This window comes from Electrona antarctica, assembly GCF_951216825.1.
Source record: "Electrona antarctica genome assembly, chromosome: 5".
Classification (NCBI taxonomy): domain Eukaryota; kingdom Metazoa; phylum Chordata; class Actinopteri; order Myctophiformes; family Myctophidae; genus Electrona; species Electrona antarctica.
This window is the reverse complement of record NC_136810.1, coordinates 50,006,259-50,026,740: the sequence shown is the minus strand read 5'-3', so window position 1 is coordinate 50,026,740 and position 20,482 is coordinate 50,006,259. Positions and strand designations below refer to the sequence as shown.

At 44.3% G+C, this 20,482-nt stretch overlaps 2 protein-coding genes across 2 annotated transcripts in view; both read left to right on the top strand.

Annotated features, from left to right (window-relative positions):
- jph3b (junctophilin 3b) overlaps positions 1-9,970 on the top strand; it is a gene marked incomplete at its 5' end in the record, with an annotated part of 58,307 nt that extends 48,337 nt beyond the window's left edge. Inside the window, 2 exons of the mRNA XM_079502367.1 lie at positions 256-787; positions 9,840-9,970. Of these exons, the coding sequence (XP_079358493.1) occupies positions 256-787; positions 9,840-9,920 (613 nt within the window). The 3' untranslated portion in view covers positions 9,921-9,970. The remainder of the gene's footprint in view (positions 1-255; positions 788-9,839) is intronic.
- Positions 9,971-16,734: 6,764 nt separating this feature from the next.
- Positions 16,735-20,482, top strand: part of zcchc14 (zinc finger, CCHC domain containing 14) — a gene marked incomplete at its 5' end in the record, with an annotated part of 48,154 nt that continues 44,406 nt past the window's right edge. Inside the window, 2 exons of the mRNA XM_079501124.1 lie at positions 16,735-17,235; positions 19,335-19,559. Coding sequence (XP_079357250.1) covers positions 16,735-17,235; positions 19,335-19,559 — 726 coding nt within the window. The remainder of the gene's footprint in view (positions 17,236-19,334; positions 19,560-20,482) is intronic.

Here is a 20,482-nt window from a genome sequence, read left to right as displayed (position 1 = left end):
CAACAAAATGTATTCAGTTACAGATGAACCACCAAAACCACCGAAACCAAGGGCATTTTGTCTATAATTTCAGTTTGTTTTAGTTTTGTAAACAGTAAACACACAATACAGTTTCGGTTAGTTATCATTTGAAAAAATATATACATTCTAGTTTCTTTATTTAGTTCAGTTAACGAAAAGGTTTTTTTTTCTTGTCTCCCAAATTTTTGTTTTGGTTCTGTTGTTTTTAACTATAGCCTGTAACCCTTGTCACAGGCAGCCCCGGGGCGACAACAGGTGGACGCTGGACGGCTCGTCCCTGCCGCCAGCGGCGGGGCCCTGGGGGGCGACCTCCGAGGGGCGCCGGCGGCTGCACGCCGGCCGGGGCGGCCGCCTGCTGGAGCAGGACGAGGAGAAGCTGAGCAACTACGAGATGGAGATGAAACCGCTGCAGCCCAGAGACTCCACTACCCACAAGCCCCATGGCGGTGGCGGCGGCGGCGGTGGGCACCACCACGGGGAGGAGACGAGGCACCACCACGCACACGGACACCACGGGGACGCGGGGCGCTCGCACGCCACCACGCAGAGACCGAAGCATAAGAGCCGCGACGGAGGAGGCAAGGAGGGGAGAGAGGGCAGGAGAGAGGGGAGTAAGGACTCTGTGGCGCACAACAAGCAGGACAGTGGTGGTGGTGTGCGTCCGACGGGGGAGAGGTTGGGCTCGTCCAACCTCGGCCTCTCCTCCACCCCCATAACGTCGGAGCAGAAGAAGAACCAAAGCCTCACGCAGAGCAAAGGCAACTCGGTAAGGCGCTCGTCCAGATCCATATACTGTGCTGTATAACTGTATGTTATGTCATTCAGACTCGGAGGACTCGATCAGCGCGTCCGTGTTTCGGTTCCCAGCATTGTCCGAGTTTATTACGCGGGTGAAACGGGCTCTCCATCTCTGTCCCTTCTCTCCCTCTAACTGTCCCCCTACCTCTCTCTCTCCCCCTCCCCCTTTCAACCCCTCTCTCTCTCTCTCTTTCTCTCTCTCGTGTGTGTGTGTGCGTGTGCGTGTGCGTGTGCGTGTGCGTGTGCGTGTGTGCGTGTGCGTGTGCGTGTGCGTGTGCGTGTGCGTGTGCTGTGCGTGTGCGCGTGCGTGCGTGCGTGCGTGTGAGTGAACATCAGTCTGTGTTCATTACCATACATTGATTTGACTAAAAGGATTTGTGAACTACATACCATCAGCAATGACATAACACAATGTTATCTCACATGTTAAAGATACAATCCGTAAGCTTTATGTCCACTCTCTCCCTCTCTCCGAATGGAGAGACAAAGACTAATTTCACATCCTACCCGGTTTGTATTTTTTTCCCCATTATTAATTCCCATGGACTTTTTTCATAAAGACATGAAAAAAGTACGATCCCGGCGGTTTGACTCATATGGATATGAAGAATCAACTGACAAAACGCTGATGTTACTACTGCTGCTGAATTAGTTACATTTCCGCCAGAAACCGACTATCAAATAGGAGTGACTGACTACCGTAAATGATACAGAGACTCCTCCCTGACAATATCGCAGAGACCGTTTGTTTATTTTTGTACCACAGTGCTTATATGAGACGAGTCTAAGATGACCCAATCTTATTCTCCATAGAGAAATTACTTCCGCAAACAAGGGGATGAGTGAGTGATGTCAGGACTTCATACCACTGTTCTATCTGATGTTGGAACTACATTAAAGATGGCGGCACATCTATAGTGTCCAATTCCGTGCTTCAAATAACTGAAACAGAAACAACACACAACTCAGAGCTAGCAGACGCACTGTGAGCTTGTAGATCGGCTATTTTAGGTGCAGCATAATGCTGCGTTCACACGGGCAGATGCAAACATACAGTCTACCATTCATTTTCAATGGAAGCGACATGAAGCTGCAAAGCAAATCCGACACAAAAGATACAAAGATACAACGCTGCCAATTGAAGTCGAGTTCATGGGTTCAGCTTCCAGATGCAAAGATGCAAAACTACAACTGTAGCTCCAATGACGGATGCACGCTTGATGGCGGCATCCGTGTTGAGCAACACAGATACAAAGCGACAAATATGCTTTGCATCTGCCCGTCTGAACGCATGCAGCAAGGCTGTTCGACTGCAGTAATAGTGCGATTGAATGCTTCGGCTTTCATCCAGGGAGTTTATTGTCACATCACAAATAAAATAAGTATGGTTGAGTAAAATAAGTATGGGTGAAATAATTTTTTGTGCATATAGTTCCCATCGTATTGATTTTCTACAGAAGAGAAAGGGAAGAAGTAAAAGAGTGAACACACAAAAGACAACAGGGATTAACGTACAAAATGTCAGTGCGTGTCAACCGCGTAATCTACATAAACAAATCACACCGTGTGAACTGAGTGGTGCAACTCCCCTCTCCCCTCTCCCCTGCCTCTCTCTCTCTGTCTCTCTCTCTCTCTCTCTCTCTCTCTGTAATTAGCAGGCAACAGTGCAACACTATCTCTCTCTCTCTGTTTCTGGCACAACAGCACCACTTTTGTCCCTACTGGTACTCTAAACATAGTTACATAGGTTAGGACATAGTCACATAGGTTAGGACATAGTCACATAGGTTAGGACATAGTCACATAGGTTAGGACATAGTCACATAGGTTAGGACATAGTCACATAGGTTAGGACATTGCTGTTCCTTGGAGTGTTTGCACCTCTCAAAAAGACTGACACTGGTATAATCCGCAAAGGTTTAACATTCCATAATGTAGAAAATGAGTGTTCAACAGCAACCAAGGTATTGTTAGCAATACCATTCATACAGTAACACTCTGAATAACCTACTAATATGCCTGAGGGTGAGAAGCATCCGCCTGGGTGACAGAAGACTGCTGGGCGAGCGCTGGCGCTTTGGAATTGGGAGTCAGATCAACATATCCGCCTGGGTCACAGCAGACTGCTGGGCGAGCGCTGTTGCTTTGGCATGGGGGGTAAGATCTTAATTTTCGGGCCTGTTGAGAACTCTAGTTTTCGCCAGCTGCCGGGCGCGCCAGCACTAATAACTTTGGGGCAGGCCCGTCTAGAGTTTGAATGGACACGTATCAGTCAAAAGGGAGACATCGAAGAGGAAGGGTGAACGGGGAAGGATCAACATATGGAATGTCAGAACAGGTCAGCTCTATATATGGAGATCTAAGGGTTTGAGGTCAGATGTAGAGTTGCTGGCCAATTGATGACATCAGGGATCTCCATATATGGGCTTAATATTGATGACATCAGGGATCTCCATCCCTGATTATGTCATGTGATGTCACACGCTCCATCCCTGATGATGTCACATGATGTCACGTGCCTGACCAACCAACCAATACACACACACACACTCACTGACGGGAAATGCACGATTCCATAATTAACAATTACATGTGATCTAACTTGTGAAAGTACCCTAGCGAAAAAACTAAAGTTAAACACCTTCATAGTGTTATTTGGTGTTCTTTTAAATAAAATAAAATGTTTGAATCAAACGTGGGCAAAAAGCTAAGTCGGAACTGAACCATGGATTTGGAGAATACTTACACCTCTAGTCCTAGACTCCTACCCGACATTTGAAACCACCTCGAAGAGCTATGACCAACTCCAACCTCCATTAACACACTCTACTATACGGCTTGGTTAATATTAGGTTAATTAAAAATGTATTCGTTAAAATAAATCCCAGATTGTAGCTTTGTATAATCCTCGGATGAGGCTACACAGGGTTTAGCCTTGTGAAATAAAGACATATTTCCGCGCTATGATCAAGCGTCGGGTGGATTGGATTATGCTGTTTTAATGGAATCTTTTTCCGTCTGTCTTCAGCTGGTGGACGGCTGTAAGCAGTAATCCGGGGATAAGTAGTTACAACAAACATCTGCTAGTCAAACCAGGTGGAAAATCAATAACACGCAGCGATGGAAAGTGACTAAGTACATTGCACTTAAGTACCATTTGCTGCACCATTAAATTGAAATTAAATTGAAATTGAAATTGAGGTATTTGTGCTTTGCTTTGCTAAAATTTCCAATACTTTTAGTATTTGTGCTGTGCTTTGCTAAAATTTCCAATACTTTTACTTCTGCTCCACTTGTACATCTCGGATCCAGATATTGTACATTTACTTCACTACATGTATTTAAAAACTGTAATTACCAGTTACTTTGTAAATTGAATATTAATATTACACACACACACACACATATTAATATTACACACACACACACACACACACACACACACACACACACACACACACACACACACACACACACACACACACACACACACACACACACACACACACACACACACACACACACACTTTCTTTATTTGAGTCCACAAATTACAATTCATTTTGCAGGGAAAATCTGTGTTTACAGTTCATGGAAACCTAGGGATACACATGGCACCTTCTCCTCCACACAGACAGCCAAAACAGAGCAATAATTTGGCAAGTTGTTCGGCTTTGCTCTTTGTCATGCCAATCGTGGACAGTTTATGTACATGGCCCAGGCTTCCAAATATCAATATGCAGACACACACACACACACACACACACACACACACACACACACACACACACACACACACACACACACAGACACATATGTCGATTCAATGATTGATTGATTGATTGATTGAGCGATTGATCGCTCTAGATATAATACAACCACACCAATTCTTGCTGCACCTTAGTAACAGTGGATTGGCAAAGTAGCTCCTTCTTCTTAGAAGGTCCTCTATTGGTTAACCAGCGCTCTGTTGCTAGGGAACAGCTTATGCCTTGCTTCACCGCCAGCCAATTGGTGGGCGTGTGTCAGTGACAGTGGGGGGGCTGGGGGGGGTTGTTGAAGTGTAGGGGGGGGTGTTTTCAGCTGCAGAGAGAGAAGCAAGCCGTCGCTGTCAGGCACAACCCACGTATCTCCACAGAGAGAGAAACAGAGAGATAAACCTAAAACCTTGTTTCTCCACGGTTCAAAACAAACCCATTTGGACCTGGGAACTGATTCTACAAAATGTCTTCTAAATCCTTTTGTTTTTCTGAAAAACCTATGTTTTTATATCGGCGGTGCTCAAACTATTTCATGTCAAGGACCCCAAAGATTATGGAATTGGCCGCCGACCCCATATGGAAGATTTTTGTTCTAGGGACGTCCCAGAAGCAAAGATTTTGAGTAAAAAAACGTTCGCTGAGAGTGCCACGTTATAAGCGTATAAGAGAAAATTCCCCTATTTTGGGGGAATTTTAAAATGTGTTTGTGTGTGTTTCATAAATGTTGAGCTAATGTGGAACGTATTATTGACGCGAGAGCTTGTCACAAAATAATAACTACACTACCGGATCATTTAGAGATGTCGAACACAGGTTCCTTTTTTATCCACTTAGGAAACGAGGTTTCTTTCCGCCCTGACGGTGACAAAGTCAGAGTTATAATAGTAGGCTAACAGCCTCACAGCGTACATACTGTACACAGATACTACTGTATACACACTGTCCAATCCTCAGTGCTAATTAAATGAACTCTGAGAGAGCGTACTGTACAAACACTTGGCTCGCTTGGTTACATTTGCACGCTGTGTCGAGTTACAGCGGGATAATTGCCAGATACATTCACTGGAACACCGCTAAGACAGTGGGTTTTCAACCATTTTCGCATCAAAGGTCCATTATTTATTCAGCATTTGAGCCACGGACCACCATTTGATGAGATTTAGCCTCTCAGACCCATAGCTTAAGAATATTTTGTTATCGTTGGATAAGACTTTGTGCACAATTCCATGCTGTATTGATGAGGTACCATAGGAGAGATAACGGGCAAACGTTGATCAAAATAACAATTCTTCTCCATTCTCTAATTGTGTAGACTACTGTACTTAACCCATTTTGACCTGAGATCAGATTCTAAAAATGTCTTCTACATCCTGACAGTTTTCTGAAAAAGCTATGTTTCTATGTCAGTCGTTCTTCGATTTTTCAAAAATAGCAGACCTACAAGCTCGTAGCGCGCCACTCGGTGGTGCGCTATGAGCTTGTAGATCTGCTATTTTTCAATAGCTAAAGCATAACATAATGCTAACACCAAAAGGGGTTCCCACCCAAAAGTAATGCCCGATGTTTAACAATAATTTAACTCTTAAAATGAAACCAAATGGACTGTATACGGGTCCATTTGGTTTCATTTCACGCTCTCAAGAGTTAAAGATCGAGGGTCCAATTTGGTTACCAACTCTCCATCATTTTGCTATGGGGACCACCTGAAACCCCCTCCAGGGATCACTGGTGGTCCTCATGCCACTGGTCGAAAACCACTGAGCAAAGACAGTGTATATATATCGCTGGTGTCGGCGCAGAAACAAACCTCTTACCTCCAGATGTCATACTTTTCATTATGTTTCATATTGTGAATGATGCCCTGTACTTCGTCATAGAGGTGTGCATCGGCACTTCCCTCACGATTCAACTTGATTAATCTATTTAGACCCGAGTTAAAAACATTCACTTTGAAAGAATATATATTAGAAGATTTGCGCCACATTTTTACGATTTTTCAAAAAAAATTCAATAGCTAAAGTATAACATAATGCTTGAAACACCAAAAGGGGTTCCCGCCCCAAAATGGGTTAATTACGATTCATATATTCATATACGATGCATCTCAAAGCATCAGTTAGGCTTCGATTATTGATTATGCCACGTAACGTTGCAGTATATGCAGAATCGTGCACATTGTCATTGCTGAATCCATTATTTTTGACACCACTGCTTCGTCATATACTACCGTGTAAGAAATCGTGAAAAGTAACAGTTTGACACATCTTAGGTTTCCACCCGTCATCATCAACGATAATATACTGTCCCTCGTGTAGACTTTAAGCACACATGTGTGCAGACACATGCATGAGTGAGTACCCACGCACACTCACAAATTGAGCACACATGAAATGTATGCAGAGTCAGACACTTGCATGCGTGGACAACAGGCACAAATGAATACATACACACATGTCACGCACGCACACAGGCTCACGCACACGCAGACACACACACACACACACACACACACACACACACACACTGTTTATGTATGCATACAGACATCCACACGCATATACTGCATACTATACTGTAGATGAAAAGGACACACACACACACACACACACACACACACACACACACACACACACACACACACACACACACACACACACAGTCACACGCACTTGTTATTGTACTGTTGGCCAAGAAGACTCTTATGTCATCAAGGATAACCTCAATTATCGGTAGATGACTGTAAGAGGGTTTTAAGCTCGTGGTTCAATGCTTATATACAAAATGATGTACAGAGACTAGTAATGAGGAACAATTTTCTATGGAGCTAATTAAACTGCATTCAATAACGGGTCACGGGGGGTACCATTTCCTCCTTTGTTTTATTTCCCCCTCAAAGTTTGCCCTAATGACCGGGAAAGGCTTTAATCGTACATACGCTTTCCAACAAAGCTGGAAAGCTGCTAGATAAAACGTTTAATCTAGCGCTGTTCTTGTACTTGTTTAGCATTGTTTTGTTTTCTTGAATAATTGTTGGTTACGTTTTACGTGAAGCGCTTTGCGTATTTATAGAAAAGTGCTATATCAATTTGATTTCTTTTTTTTTTTTTTTGTACCTTTACTAATGTATAATAGATTAAAATAGTCAGGCCTGGGCCGTGGCTCAGTGGTCCGGGCACCTTGGCTGGTGGTCCGGTCTGGCGGTGTGCCGCGGGTTCGACTCCCGATCCCGACGGCCTTTGCTGCATGTCTTCCCCCCATCTCTCTCCCTATTTCCTGTCGGCCTACTGTCTGTCCCTTCAAAAACCAATAAAAGGCGTAAGCCGCAAAAAAATATCTTTAAAAAAAAAATATATATATATATAGAATAAAGGCGAAAGCCAAGGGAAAAAAAAATAGTCTGCACACCTTTTTCTGCTCCCAGAAATATCTTTACTTACAGTAACGTGGTAAGTAAAGATGGGAGCAGAAAAAGGTGTGCAGGCTTATTAGGGTATATATAGATGTGCTTGTCTCTGCCACCTGTACCTTTACTAATGGACAGGACATTATAGACATGTTCACCACAGCACAATTGTTGTTAATACAGAGTAAGGGCCGATTCATACTCCTATTTTACCGCTGTAGTGCCGAAATGATTTTGGCTCGTCAGAAATTTTCAGTAGCACCGAAGAGCCGACTTTAGGACGGTACCCACCCCCCGAACCTCAAATGACGTCACAGTGTAGGCTCTACAGAGCCGAACCGACTTGTATTCGGCTCTAAAATAGGAGTATGAATCGTGCCTAACACCGTGGTACACTTCAAGTCAGTCTTGTTTCCTTGGGGACCCCACATGACGGGCATATTGTAATGTTTCAGTGACCAAGTATGTACATTACACTAATGTTGGGTCCTACTAACCTGACTCCGCCAGATTGCGGCAGTATTGATGATATGCACACGGCTGCCATCTTGCCAGCAAGGTGCTACCTAGGTGCAACTTCCCATAGACAGTCCATTCATCCAAACGAATCCAGTCTAATTGTAATAAATAACGTCAAACTCACCAACATTGCAGCTGTACGGAAAGCTTGAATTATCCTCTTTTGTCTGCAATAGTATGCGTTTGTTTAATACAAATCCACTGTAGACATGTTATGAGCTACTCCCTGTCAAGAAATTCCTTGCAGATGATTTTTTTCTAAGTGCTGGAGTTTGGAAGTGCTCGTTGACTATCACTCAACAGCCCATGTGTATTGTGTACCACCTGTTTAGAATTTGCACATAATGCAGGAGGCAGCAGCTGAGGTTGCTTTACTGATAACGAGTGCTTCCAAACTCTGACAAGAAGGAATTTCTTGACAGGAAGTAGCAACATGTCTACGGTGTATTTTTATGAAACAAACACTTTGCAGAGGGTAAGACGATAATTCAAGCTTTTCGTACAGCTGCAATGTTGGTGAGTTTGACGTTATTACAATTAAATAGGACTTTTCTGTTTGGACTGGGCTGTCTATGGGAAGTTGCACCTAGGTGGCACCTTGCTGGCAAGATGGCATATCATCAATTGAGTTCACAAGGCAGGAGGAGGAACTCACTACTGCCACCATCTGGCGGAGTCAGGTTAGGGTCCTGCAGCTAAACCAGAAAAGAAAAATCACCTTGGTGTGATTCAGCACAGGGTTTGTTTCTGTTACTCACCATCGTGATGCTCAAGTCTGTGTGCCTCGCTGACTCTTTTTTGCGTAACTGGGAACGAGCACGCGATTTTCGTTGCGCAACCAACCTGCAGTGGGAAATCTAGCCTGAGCTATATTATATGTAGTGTTTTTGTGTGTGAAACTGATATCCATGTTACAATCAATTTAGAACAGCAGGTCCTTTATTCTGCACATTGTGTACAAAAAGGAGTAAATCGTTTGGAATGACAGAACGTCTAAAAACAGCTCAGAAACAGCTGTTCAGCTATCGGGTCACGGTCACCCCAATGGTGCAGAACCCACATCAACCATTTCAAATTGTCAGCATTTGATCTTGTCTTATCATTGTCCTCCTTTTAAAACATACGACGGTAAGTGAGTGGGAGAAGGGAATTTATATTATTAAAAAAGTGTGGATCCTCATTTCAGCATTGTAAAGAACCCGTCGCTCTGTTTCTTCCGACACCAGTACTGTATATTCAGACTGCATGGTGGATGCTGTGTGTATGTGTGTATATGTATATTGTTTTATTAACCCGCTCCTTCTCTCTCTCTCTCTCTCTCTCTCTCTCTCCTACGCAGGCCTACAGCTCTATCCTGGTTGGCATGGTGATTCTGCTCAACATAGCAGTGGCCGTTTTGATTATCCACTTTTTTATTTAAAGACACTAGTGACACTTTCGGAGTCCACCTATCTATGCTATGACGACTATAAATTCATACCCGCTGCCTCTCCCTGGCGTTCCTGGCGAGAAGGCTGCGCCCCCCGGGGCTGAAGGAACGCCGCTTCAGCCTGACCAGGCTGCAACTAACTGGGTTACCCAGTGGGCTAACCCGTTCCCAAACCCGAGGCCGGAGATTGTACCGAGAAGCTGGTTAAAACAACACACAGTCCAAAGGAGTGGACTGAAAAAGGGGGGTCAGCTAGTACAGCTAGTACTGGACTAAAGAAGAGCTCATAGTCTACCGAGAATTGGTCTGATATGAGTTTGAACATATGGACTCGATTGGGCAAAAAAATAAAACGGTCCAAATTCCTTAAGGGGGCTGAACTGGCCTGGCTAGCTACCAGGCCAGGTGAGATGCAGTCGGGCATCGTCACAGCGAGATGTCTACTTCCACTGTCTGCAGAGAGGACTGTTTGTCGACCAGGCCAGGTGAGATGCAGCCAGGCCCCCCAGAGCGCCTGGCCAACGCTGAAGCCGCCCAGCCCTACTGGTCAAAGCTGGAACTTGCAGGCGTGCATGCAGCACAAGTAAACAGCAGCTGGGGGTTTAACACGGATCGCTCGTCAGCACTTCCACATTTTGCCGACCAAATGTTGGTGGTCAAATCTAAAAAAAAATCAGAGGTAGAGCGTTCTTCTGGGTCCTTCAAACGCCACTGAGCAACTTCCATTGAAATGAACAGTGGGGGCGGGGCTGTCCGCCCTCTAGATTATAACTCTATGGATGCAGCAGAGGCACCAGGCCAGGTGAGATGCAGCCCTGCATCGTCACAACGAGACGTCTATACTTCCACTGTCTGCAGAGAGAGAGAGGACTGTTTGCGACAGACTTTTACATCCTCAGATCCTAGTTTTTTCGACAGATTTGTAACTTAAAAAAAAAAAAAGTTTATTTATGAATTTCTGAATTCATTTTCTCTCATGTACGATATGTTAATGGATATATTCTTCATTTTGTATAACACTCCAAGGCCCCACCCCCCCCCCTCTTTATAATGCTTTCTTATTGGTTCCCTTGCTTTTCCAGGTGTTGTTACCGTGTGTGTGTGTGTGTGTGTGTGTGTGTGTGTGTGTGTGTGTGTGTGTGTGTGTGTGTGTGTGTGTGTGTGTGTGTGTGTGTGTGTGTGTGTGTGTGTGTGTGTGTGTGTGTGTGTGTGTGTGTGTGTGTGTGTGTGTGTGTGTGTGTGTGGACTGTTTGTGCGTGTTGACTGACTCAGAGCAGTCACTATGCTGCCTGGGTATCTGGCACTTTAGGGAAGAACAGATTGATGGAAGACGACCTATTGCTCTTCTTTGAATGACATCATTTCCTTTATAGTCGCCACGCCACCACCCTACAACCTCCCCCGCCCTGTGGTCTCCTCTAATCCATATCCCTCTAACTCTTCATCTACCAACTCTCTCTCTCTCTCTCTCTCTCTCTCTCTCTCTCTCCTCACAGCAGCTATCCTTCCTGTTGTCTCCTCTCATCCCTTGTGTGTCGTGTGTGTGTGCGTGCGTGCGTGCGCCACTGTTAAATTTGACAGCAAATTCTGATTTTGTCTTTTAACAAACCCTTTAGTTTCAGTCCTATTTTAGTCATCTAAAATGGTTTAGTCTTAAACTTGTCTTAGCGACTAAATATCAAAATCTTTGTCTTTTAGTCTCTTAGTCAACAAAATGATCACTGGCTGTGCGTGTGTGTTTGTTTGTGTGGTCTGACTCCCAGTAGCTCAGTGGCCTTTCATGTTGCTGGTGAACTTTACAGGACAAGTACACCAGGACACTGTCACTGTTCATCCTTCTCCTGCTGCCCACTAATACCGCCCGCTGACTCATTCTCTCTCTCTCTCTCTCTCTCGCTCTCTCTCTCTCTCTCCCAGTGGTGGAAAAAGTTAAAGTATCAATACTGTAGATGTAGAAATACTCCGTTACAAGTAAAGGTGATGTACTTGAGTGAAAGTACAAAAGTATTGGTATCAAAATGTACTTAATCCATTTAGGCCTGACGTCGAAATTAAAACAAATTCTTCTAAATCCTCCAGTTTTCTGAAATAAATATTTTCACGATTTTTTAAAAATAGCAGACCTACAAGCTCGTAGCGCGCCACTCGGTGGCGCGCTATGAGCTTGTAGATCTGCTATTTTTCAATAGCTAAATTATAACAATGTTTAAAACACCAAAAGGGGTTCCCGTCCAAAATGGGTTAAAGTACCAAAAGTAGAAAGTATATACTCATTATGCAGAAGGTCCCATTTCACAAGTTTTCAAATTCATAAAATCTTTTGGAAAATAACATATCTACAAGCTCACAGGCCACGGGCATGGGCTGGGCTTCACAAATTGGACAAAAACACCAAATCAACATTGGTTGAAAAGGAAGTCACATGTTCATCAAGATTTAGTCCGTTGTTTCTTTATTATCTTCCTTAATAACAATACCTACATATTGTTATTTGTCGTACATCCAAAAGAATTGTGGATTCCCGGGTAACCAAAGATTGAAGATGAAACTAATGTACTGCTGTTCTGTTGAACAGAGACAAGAAGATGCAAAACAAGCTCCTGCCACTCCCAAAACGTACCTCTGTGTCGACTGAGACAACCAAGCGTTTTTCTTAGCTATATTGTATTTGCAAGATGTCTGGGGGGAAAAGGGGGGGGAGCCACCTGCCTTGTTTTTGTAAAGCAAATTTATACTGTACAAAAATGCATGCATATGATATGTATGTCCTTTGTGTGTCAAAGCTCTGAAAGCAGAAATACTTTTAATGTTTTGGGAGTGGCAATATTTTGGGGGGTTAGCAGTTAATGTGTGTGTGTGTGTGTGTGTGTGTGTGTGTGTGTGTGTGTGTGTGTGTGTGTGTGTGTGTGTGTGTGTGTGTGTGTGTGTGTGTGTGTGTGTGTGTGTGTGTGTGTGTGTGTGTGTGTGTGTGTGTGTGTGTGTGTGTGTTGTGCGTGCGTGCTTTGTGTCCATGTGATGTCTGGCGAGTGTGCTGACATCGGTAACAACTTGGAAGAGCAAGAACTGATGGCGTTTCTGGTGCTGTACAGGGCACACGCACGCTGGCACTCTTTCTATTTGGGAATGAACACTTTATAATTTACAGTGGGATTATTTCTGATTAAAGTACTTTACACTGTGCCTGGGTCCCAGGTTGAGATGATACTCTATTGACCATATTCACACGAGTGTACGAACGAATGCCGCGTGCAATATGCCCGATTGTGTTTGGGTCCCAGGCTGTTTTAAAACATGGACACCAGGCTGTGTGGTGTGGTGTGCCACCAGCCTGGTGATGAACAGGCCCTGTACTGTACGCCCTACTGTACGCCCCACCCAGATCCCTTTTACTCTGCAGCATGCTACAGCATGCCCAGCTCTTTCTTTCTCTCTCTCTCTATCTCTCTCTCTCTCTCTCCTACTCTAGGTTTAATATCCTTTCTTTCTTGCTTTACTTTCTTACTTTTCATCCTTTTACTTTCCTGAGACTTCTTACTCTGTTTTGTTTTTGACTTGAGTTCTGTGGAGAAAATAATGAAAGTGTTTGAAAGATATCGACCGAGTCTTGTCGTTTGTGTTTCTTTAGGCTTTTTGCCTTTTTTTACACTCCGCCTATATTCTCAATTTCTTTCTCTCTGACAGTCAACCTGTGTGTGTGAGTGTGTGAGTGTGTGAGTGTGTGAGTGTGTGAGTGTGTGCGTGCGTGCGTGCGTGCGTGCGTGCGTGCGTGCGTGCGGTAGGTAGAGAGAGCATCCCTGATGTGGAGGAAGTGAAACAGGCCAGGCTGGGAGGGAGGGGTAGTTACTATAGCAACCTTGCTTGAACTGTCCTCCGTCACAAGAGGGGTGGGGCCAGGGTAGAGAGGCGGAGCTTATCTCTAGAGACCTACCTTCTCAATGAGAGGGATAGCAGGGGGCGAACTCGTAAGAAATCACCAAGATGTGGCTTTTGGTGACTCGTTTTTTTTTTTTTTTTATGATTTGTACTTTATTACATTTCTTTTGTATATGAAACTGACATAGACAAAACACAACAAAATAAATGCATAACAAAACAAACACATAACAAAACAAAACAAAACAATATAATTTTGGTGTAGTGTTAGGTATGGGTATAAGGTTTTCAAAAAGCTGTGCAAACGCATTGGGCGCGCCCCCTAGTGGGCTGTTTGCACAGACTCAAATATTAGATACGTATATGGTTGTAAACCAAAATAATTGATAAAAGAGATTTTTCAATGGATTCCGTTACTATTGGGTGTGCTAAATAACATACTAACATTTTAGGAAAAACGAACAACCAGAAAGGCATAGTTTTCAAGATGGCGTCCACGGTGGCTAAAAAGAGCTAAAATGCTATGTAAAAAATTATTAAATTATTATTAAAAACTATTATGCACTTGGTAACTACTTTTTTAATGTTGGCATGGTGTTAGGTACGGGCATAAGGTTTTCGAAAACCATCGCAAACTAATATGGACTGCCCCCTAGTGGTCGGTTTGCAAGTGCGCCCCCTGCTATAGGAGAGAGAGGGGAGAAGGGGAGAGAGAGGGGGAGAGAGAGGGGGAGGGATAGGGGAGCAAGAGAGAGAGAGAGAGAGAGAGAGAGAGGGAGAAAGTGTGAGGGAGAGGAGAGAGAGAGAGAGAGAGGAGAGCATGAGTATAATAAGTTAACATATGAAAGACTAGAGAAGAGGAGGGGAAGTGAAAGGGGAATGATGATTAAAGTGAACAATAAATCAGGACCTTGAGTTATATAATACGAGATATTTCAAATTCACGCCAGTCTATAGGAGCAGTAAGCACTCGTCTCACACATCAGTGAATTAACAGTAAGTCCCCATCGATGTAATGTTTTTATCTGTTCCACCATGCGTCAACAAGGTCTTATAGTGCCATCTACTGGACCAACATGTTCATTACAAGATCCGAGCACTGGAGGACATTTGAGGTGGCAGTCAAGATGGTATATTTTCACAACAGTAAAGATTACATCTATGGCTGTTTGAACATGTGAGCGTAGTATTTTTCCGATGGGAATCAAGTTTGAAAATATTGGATTAATTTAAATGTCTCTAGTTTTTCTTGTTCATGTTGGACTAGTACAAATCTCACTGCAAACTTAATGAAGCAGTCTTTGGCGCCACCATCTGCAACACTGACGACATGGAATTACCTTTATCTTCGCCCAGTTCCAAGTTCCAACTGTATTTGGTCTGGTGAACTTTCTCCCTTTATATTCTTTGCTGTGCATTCGTGTGTGACTTTGTTTGGGGAAAGTTTAGTTTGGTGTCCCCAAAATGCTCTTTGACACCGATAAAAATAACCCACTATCGGTAACCACACAAAGCGATCCAATCAAATGGAACGGATTGCTGACTGTAAAAAAAAAAAAAAAAAACTGTCTCTGTGTTGTGTGGCTGAAATGTGCATGAGCGCTATAGAAAAACATATGAAATAGCAGCAGGCCATCGGATACACTCCTAGCCAATCATAGGAGAAGCTGTAGATACAGACAAGACTTCGCTCCAATCAGATCTGCTATTTCTAGACGTTAGGCTGCTTTGACGAGCAGAGTTATAAGGGATAATGTTATACACAGCTGTTTTTCCATGGCAGAATGAAGAAGGGGGCGTATTTCTGGATTTGCAGTAACTTAAACCATGGACATTGGACAAACATGATTCTCAATGCTGTTTTCCCATAATGGTGCTGCTGCTGCTGCTGCTTGAGCGGCAATAAGGACTGCTATATTTGTATTTTCAGGAGCAGTTAACAGCCTATATGGCTGCAGTAGTTTTGTTTTTTAAACTTTAACCCAGCAGCACAGTCAGGCAGTAGTATCGGTTGAAGGCAATATAGGGCTTTATGGTTTTGTTTATTGCCGACGCGGTGCCTCACAAGTTCATGCAGTCCAAAACCATGAGGATTTAGGATATCACCTAAATATACAGTCAGGAAGGAGGAATTTTCCTGCAGTGGGACTGGAGACGCGCCGCAGCCAGACCGTGGTGGAACAGAACAGTCAAGTATAAACGATATGTTTGAGTCATAAATGAAAATGTCCCCGCGTGAATGAAACGGCGCGTTTTTATTCCACTCTGCTCCTCCAGGAAAGACCGTGGACGTGGGTTCTGGCTGGAGGGTATGGTCTGTCTGACAGTCTGACACATTCACACACAGAGAGAGAGAGAGAGAGAGAGAAACAGCAGGGGAATATTCCGTTGCGTGGCTCGTCGTTCATGTTTAAAAACCAACACGCTTTTTTTTATGATGTTGGGATGATGATGCGAGCTGTTGGACAGATTATGGATGTTATTAAAAGGCGGCCTGTGCGCCGTTCTGCTGCTCCTCTACAAACAAAGGGAACGTTTTCGCTTCTTCTATTTCCCTTTTTATAATTGTATATGGATGAACTGTGCTATATAGGCATGTTTATCCAATGACAAACTTACAGCGTTCACCTACTACTCAGGTGAAAGTTTACCAAGTCGCTGCTGCGTTTTTTGGGCACTCGAGTAGCACATTGCACGCACGGCACGCGTGCGCAATTACGCACACGTATAGACACGCGTTTCCTTTGTTGTGAAGTTTACTTTCAAACAATAGCCTCCACTAAATCTACACCACACATTTGATTTTACTTTTCCGTTTTCTTGTTTTGTTTAACCTAAACCAAGCCTATATACGCGTCGCGTGGCTATATCACACACCGACACCACCACCGACCAACGTTGATGTAAATGTAGTGGATCTGGTGCTGTGATGATGGTGGAGAACCGGAGCTCCTGGGTCCAGAGGGAAGGGGTGTACCGCTGGTTCTCCTCGCTGTCCTCGGCCCTCCGAGCGGAGTTCCTGTGCGGCCTGCTGGACCTGTGCGTGCCCGTGGAGCTGCGCTTCCTCGGCTCCTGCCTGGAGGACCTGGCCCGCAAGGACTACCACAGTCTGCGGGACGCCGAGATCAAGGCCAACAACCCGGCCGACCTCTCGGGGCTGACCGACGTCACGGACGAGGTGGTGCGCAGCAAGCTGCTCGTGTCCCTGGCCCTGCTCGGATCGGACAACCGCCAGGCCGCGGGCGTCCTGTACCGCACGCTCACGCACATCGACACGGTGATCCACAACTATGGGCTGCCGCTCAACAGCGACGGACGGACCGAGGAGCAGTTTCTGCTGCTGTTCACCATGGCGTCCAACCACCCGGCCTTCAGCTTCCACCAGAAGCAGGTGTTGAGGCAGGAGCTCAGCCAGATTCATGACATACTGCAGGTGAGTGAGAGAGAGAGAGAGAGAGAGTGCACACAACTCAATAGAAGGGTCGGCGCTTTAAGGTTAAAATAGTCTACTTTAACTGCTACTAGGCTGCAACTGCTGAGACAACACTTCTGTCACCTTTGTTGTTGAAGGGATTAAGGGAAAATATAATAATAATGATTAGTGCCTGTTTCAATTATCATCTGAACTTAAACCAGTGCAAAGTTTTGGTGCCAGCACTTCTAAATATGAACCTTATTGATTGACCATATAAAGCCATGATCAGATGTCACAATTCTTGGCATGTATTATATATTTCCCCGCAGGCTTGACGTAAATGTGCATTGGAAGGTTCTTTGAGTCTATTTCCTGTTATAGCCTACCTGTAGTATATGTTTTATTATTATTTTCTGGCATGGCTCCTAAACAGTACTATTACCCAATTGTTATTGTTTTCCTCCCTTTACTGGTTGTACTGGTACCCAATTTCTACAAGCTCCAAATCCGGGAATCTGAGGTCACACAATCTCATTGGCTGCCTGCCCTGTCTACCAGATCCTTATTCTGATCATAACCACACTAAACCCGTGCCTGCTGAGGGCCGGAAGCTTTAATATCTCCTTTGGGCAAGGGGGATTCCCCTCTGGATATGAGGCGCAGTAGTTATTTAGTTTCCACTTTCCACTGAGTGAGACCCAACTTGGGTCGGCAGAGGGGTACGAATGTAGCAGTGTAGTCCAGCCTGAAGACAACTAACAGACAAGAAACCTAAAATCTCCCTTGAGCAAAGGGGATGCTCCTTTGGCTGAGCAGTAGGCTTAGTTGTTTTCTTTTTTTTTTAAATGTTTTTGTTGTGGCTTTCGTCTTTATTTTATATTTTTGATGGAGGGATAGACAGTAGGCTGACAGGAAATGGGGAGAGAGATGGGACTGACATGCAGTAAGGGCCGTTGGGATCGGGAGTCGAACCCGCGGCACACTGCCAGACTGGGTTGCCAGCCAAGGTGCCTGGACCACTGAGCCACGGCCCAGGCCAGGACTAGTTGTTTCCTAGTTGATACCAGAAGCAAAGATATGAGTTCAAAACGTTTGCTGTGAAAGAATATATATTCAAAGATTTGCACACGTATTCACGATTTTTCAAAAATAGCAGATCTACAAGCTCAAGCTTGTGTATCTGCTATTTTTCAACAGCTAAAGTATCAAATATTATTTGATACTTTGGTTAAAAGTGGTTAAAAGCTAAAGTGACGTGGATAATGGGTTTAAACTCAACATTCTCTGCATAATAACAACAATATAATCTCATACCTCGGGCTGATTTGTGCTATGCATTGTGGGCTTGAGGATGCCAATGATTACAGGAGCCACTTTAAATCTCTTTTACGGTTTGATTCATGTTCATCCTTGCTCTCCCCGACTGTCCCCCTGCCATCGTTTTATTTTCTCTTCATAGAAACAACAAATGTACAAAACGACTTTTTTTTACACCTGCAAATCTGTGATGTGACAATAAAGTTACAATTTAGGCATTTAGCAGACCCAGAGCGACTTACATTAAGCAATAACAAAAAGCATGGCATACATCACATACATAAAAAGTAGTTATCATGAAACATGCGTAAGCTAAGAACGTAACAGTGGAGTATCTATATAATGAAACTATATATATAAACTATACATACTATACTATATTATACTATACATATGTACTATAAAGTGCTATGACTACATAAAATGCAATTCTAGTGCTGTCTACGTAACGTGTGGAGCGTTGTCCCGGCGTTTTTAGTGAAGGTAGTTCCAGCTTCCCTGCGTTGGCTGATCTGAGTGCGCGGGAGGGTTTGTAGGGTTCGATCATACTTGTAAGATATGGGGGAGCCAAGTTAATCCTGAATCAGAATTAACTTTATTGTCACAATAAGTGGTTCCCAAACTTTTCAGGTCAACACCCAAAAGAGAGATTAGACCCAAACTAGTGAAAATATCAGATCTACAAGTAGTAGAAGTAAAATAAAATGGGATTTTTACTCGAGTCGTGACCCACAACTGGGTCCCGATCCACTGTTTGGGAAACAGTGGATTAGAGTGATGTCATCCATCCGCCCCTATAGGTGAGCAGTGGGGGAGGAGAGGGCCAAGCAGCGGGGCCCAGTGGGGATCGAACGGCTGTCTGCTATGCCCAGCAGCACCATCACCACCATCACCATCAAACAGTGTCTGTAGCCCATCCGTCGCTGTGTCCTGCCACCTGTGCCATTCCTGATGCCAACACCGCCTACATGCCCCAGCAGCCCTCCTGCCAACCCTGTCACACACACTGCTCATGCTGGCACAAGGTAGGAACTGGCAGAATCAGTGGTGTGGGTGCGTGTCTCTGTGTCTGTGTCTGCCTGCACCTGCCTGCCTGCCTGCCTGCCTGCCTGTCTACCTGCCTGCCTGCCTGCATGGATAAATTAGCATAGAGCAGGGGTTCTCAACGTTTCTGGCCGGGGACCCCCGGAAATGCTTTGGCAATGTCTCGGGACCCCCGCCCCGCCCCCTCCCGACCCCCAATATAAATTGACTGCTACAATAACCTTAAACCATTTTGGGCGGGAACCCCTTTTGGTGTTTTAAGCATTGTTATAATTTAGCTATTGAAAAATAGCAGATCTACAAGCTACAACCTACGAGCTTGTAGGTCTGCTATTTTTTTTTAAATAATTTGGCGACCCCCTAAAATAATTTGGCGACCCCCCGAGGGGTCGCGACCCACGGGTTGAGAACCCCTGGCATAGAGGACTTTACTGTGCATGCATTAGTTTCAGTGTATTTGGGTATCAGTGTGACATTACTCACTTTAACCATGGCTAACATTTGGCAAAAATGGCAGATCTGTAATCTCTTTCAATGCAAATCGACTCTGGCAGTGGTAGAACACGGCCTATGTCAGATAAAGGTCATACCTGTAACTAATTCATACTGGCAACACTCCTAATGTGAAAATCCAAATTGAAGGACAATCTGGATATGCCCTGATTACCTCCATCCAGAATTCTTCTCCAGTTTCCAAAAGTAATACGCTTTGATTGTTTTTTTGCTATTGTGTAATGTGTAGGCAGTCGCAGAGAATATATATGGAGCCAATTAAACACCTCTTGCACCTCTTTCTTTATCATGTAGAAAATAAATAGACATGGTAAGTGCTCCCTGTGCTCCCTCCATCGACTACACTAGTACACTTGACACTCGACAAACTGGCAGCAGATTAATAAAGAAA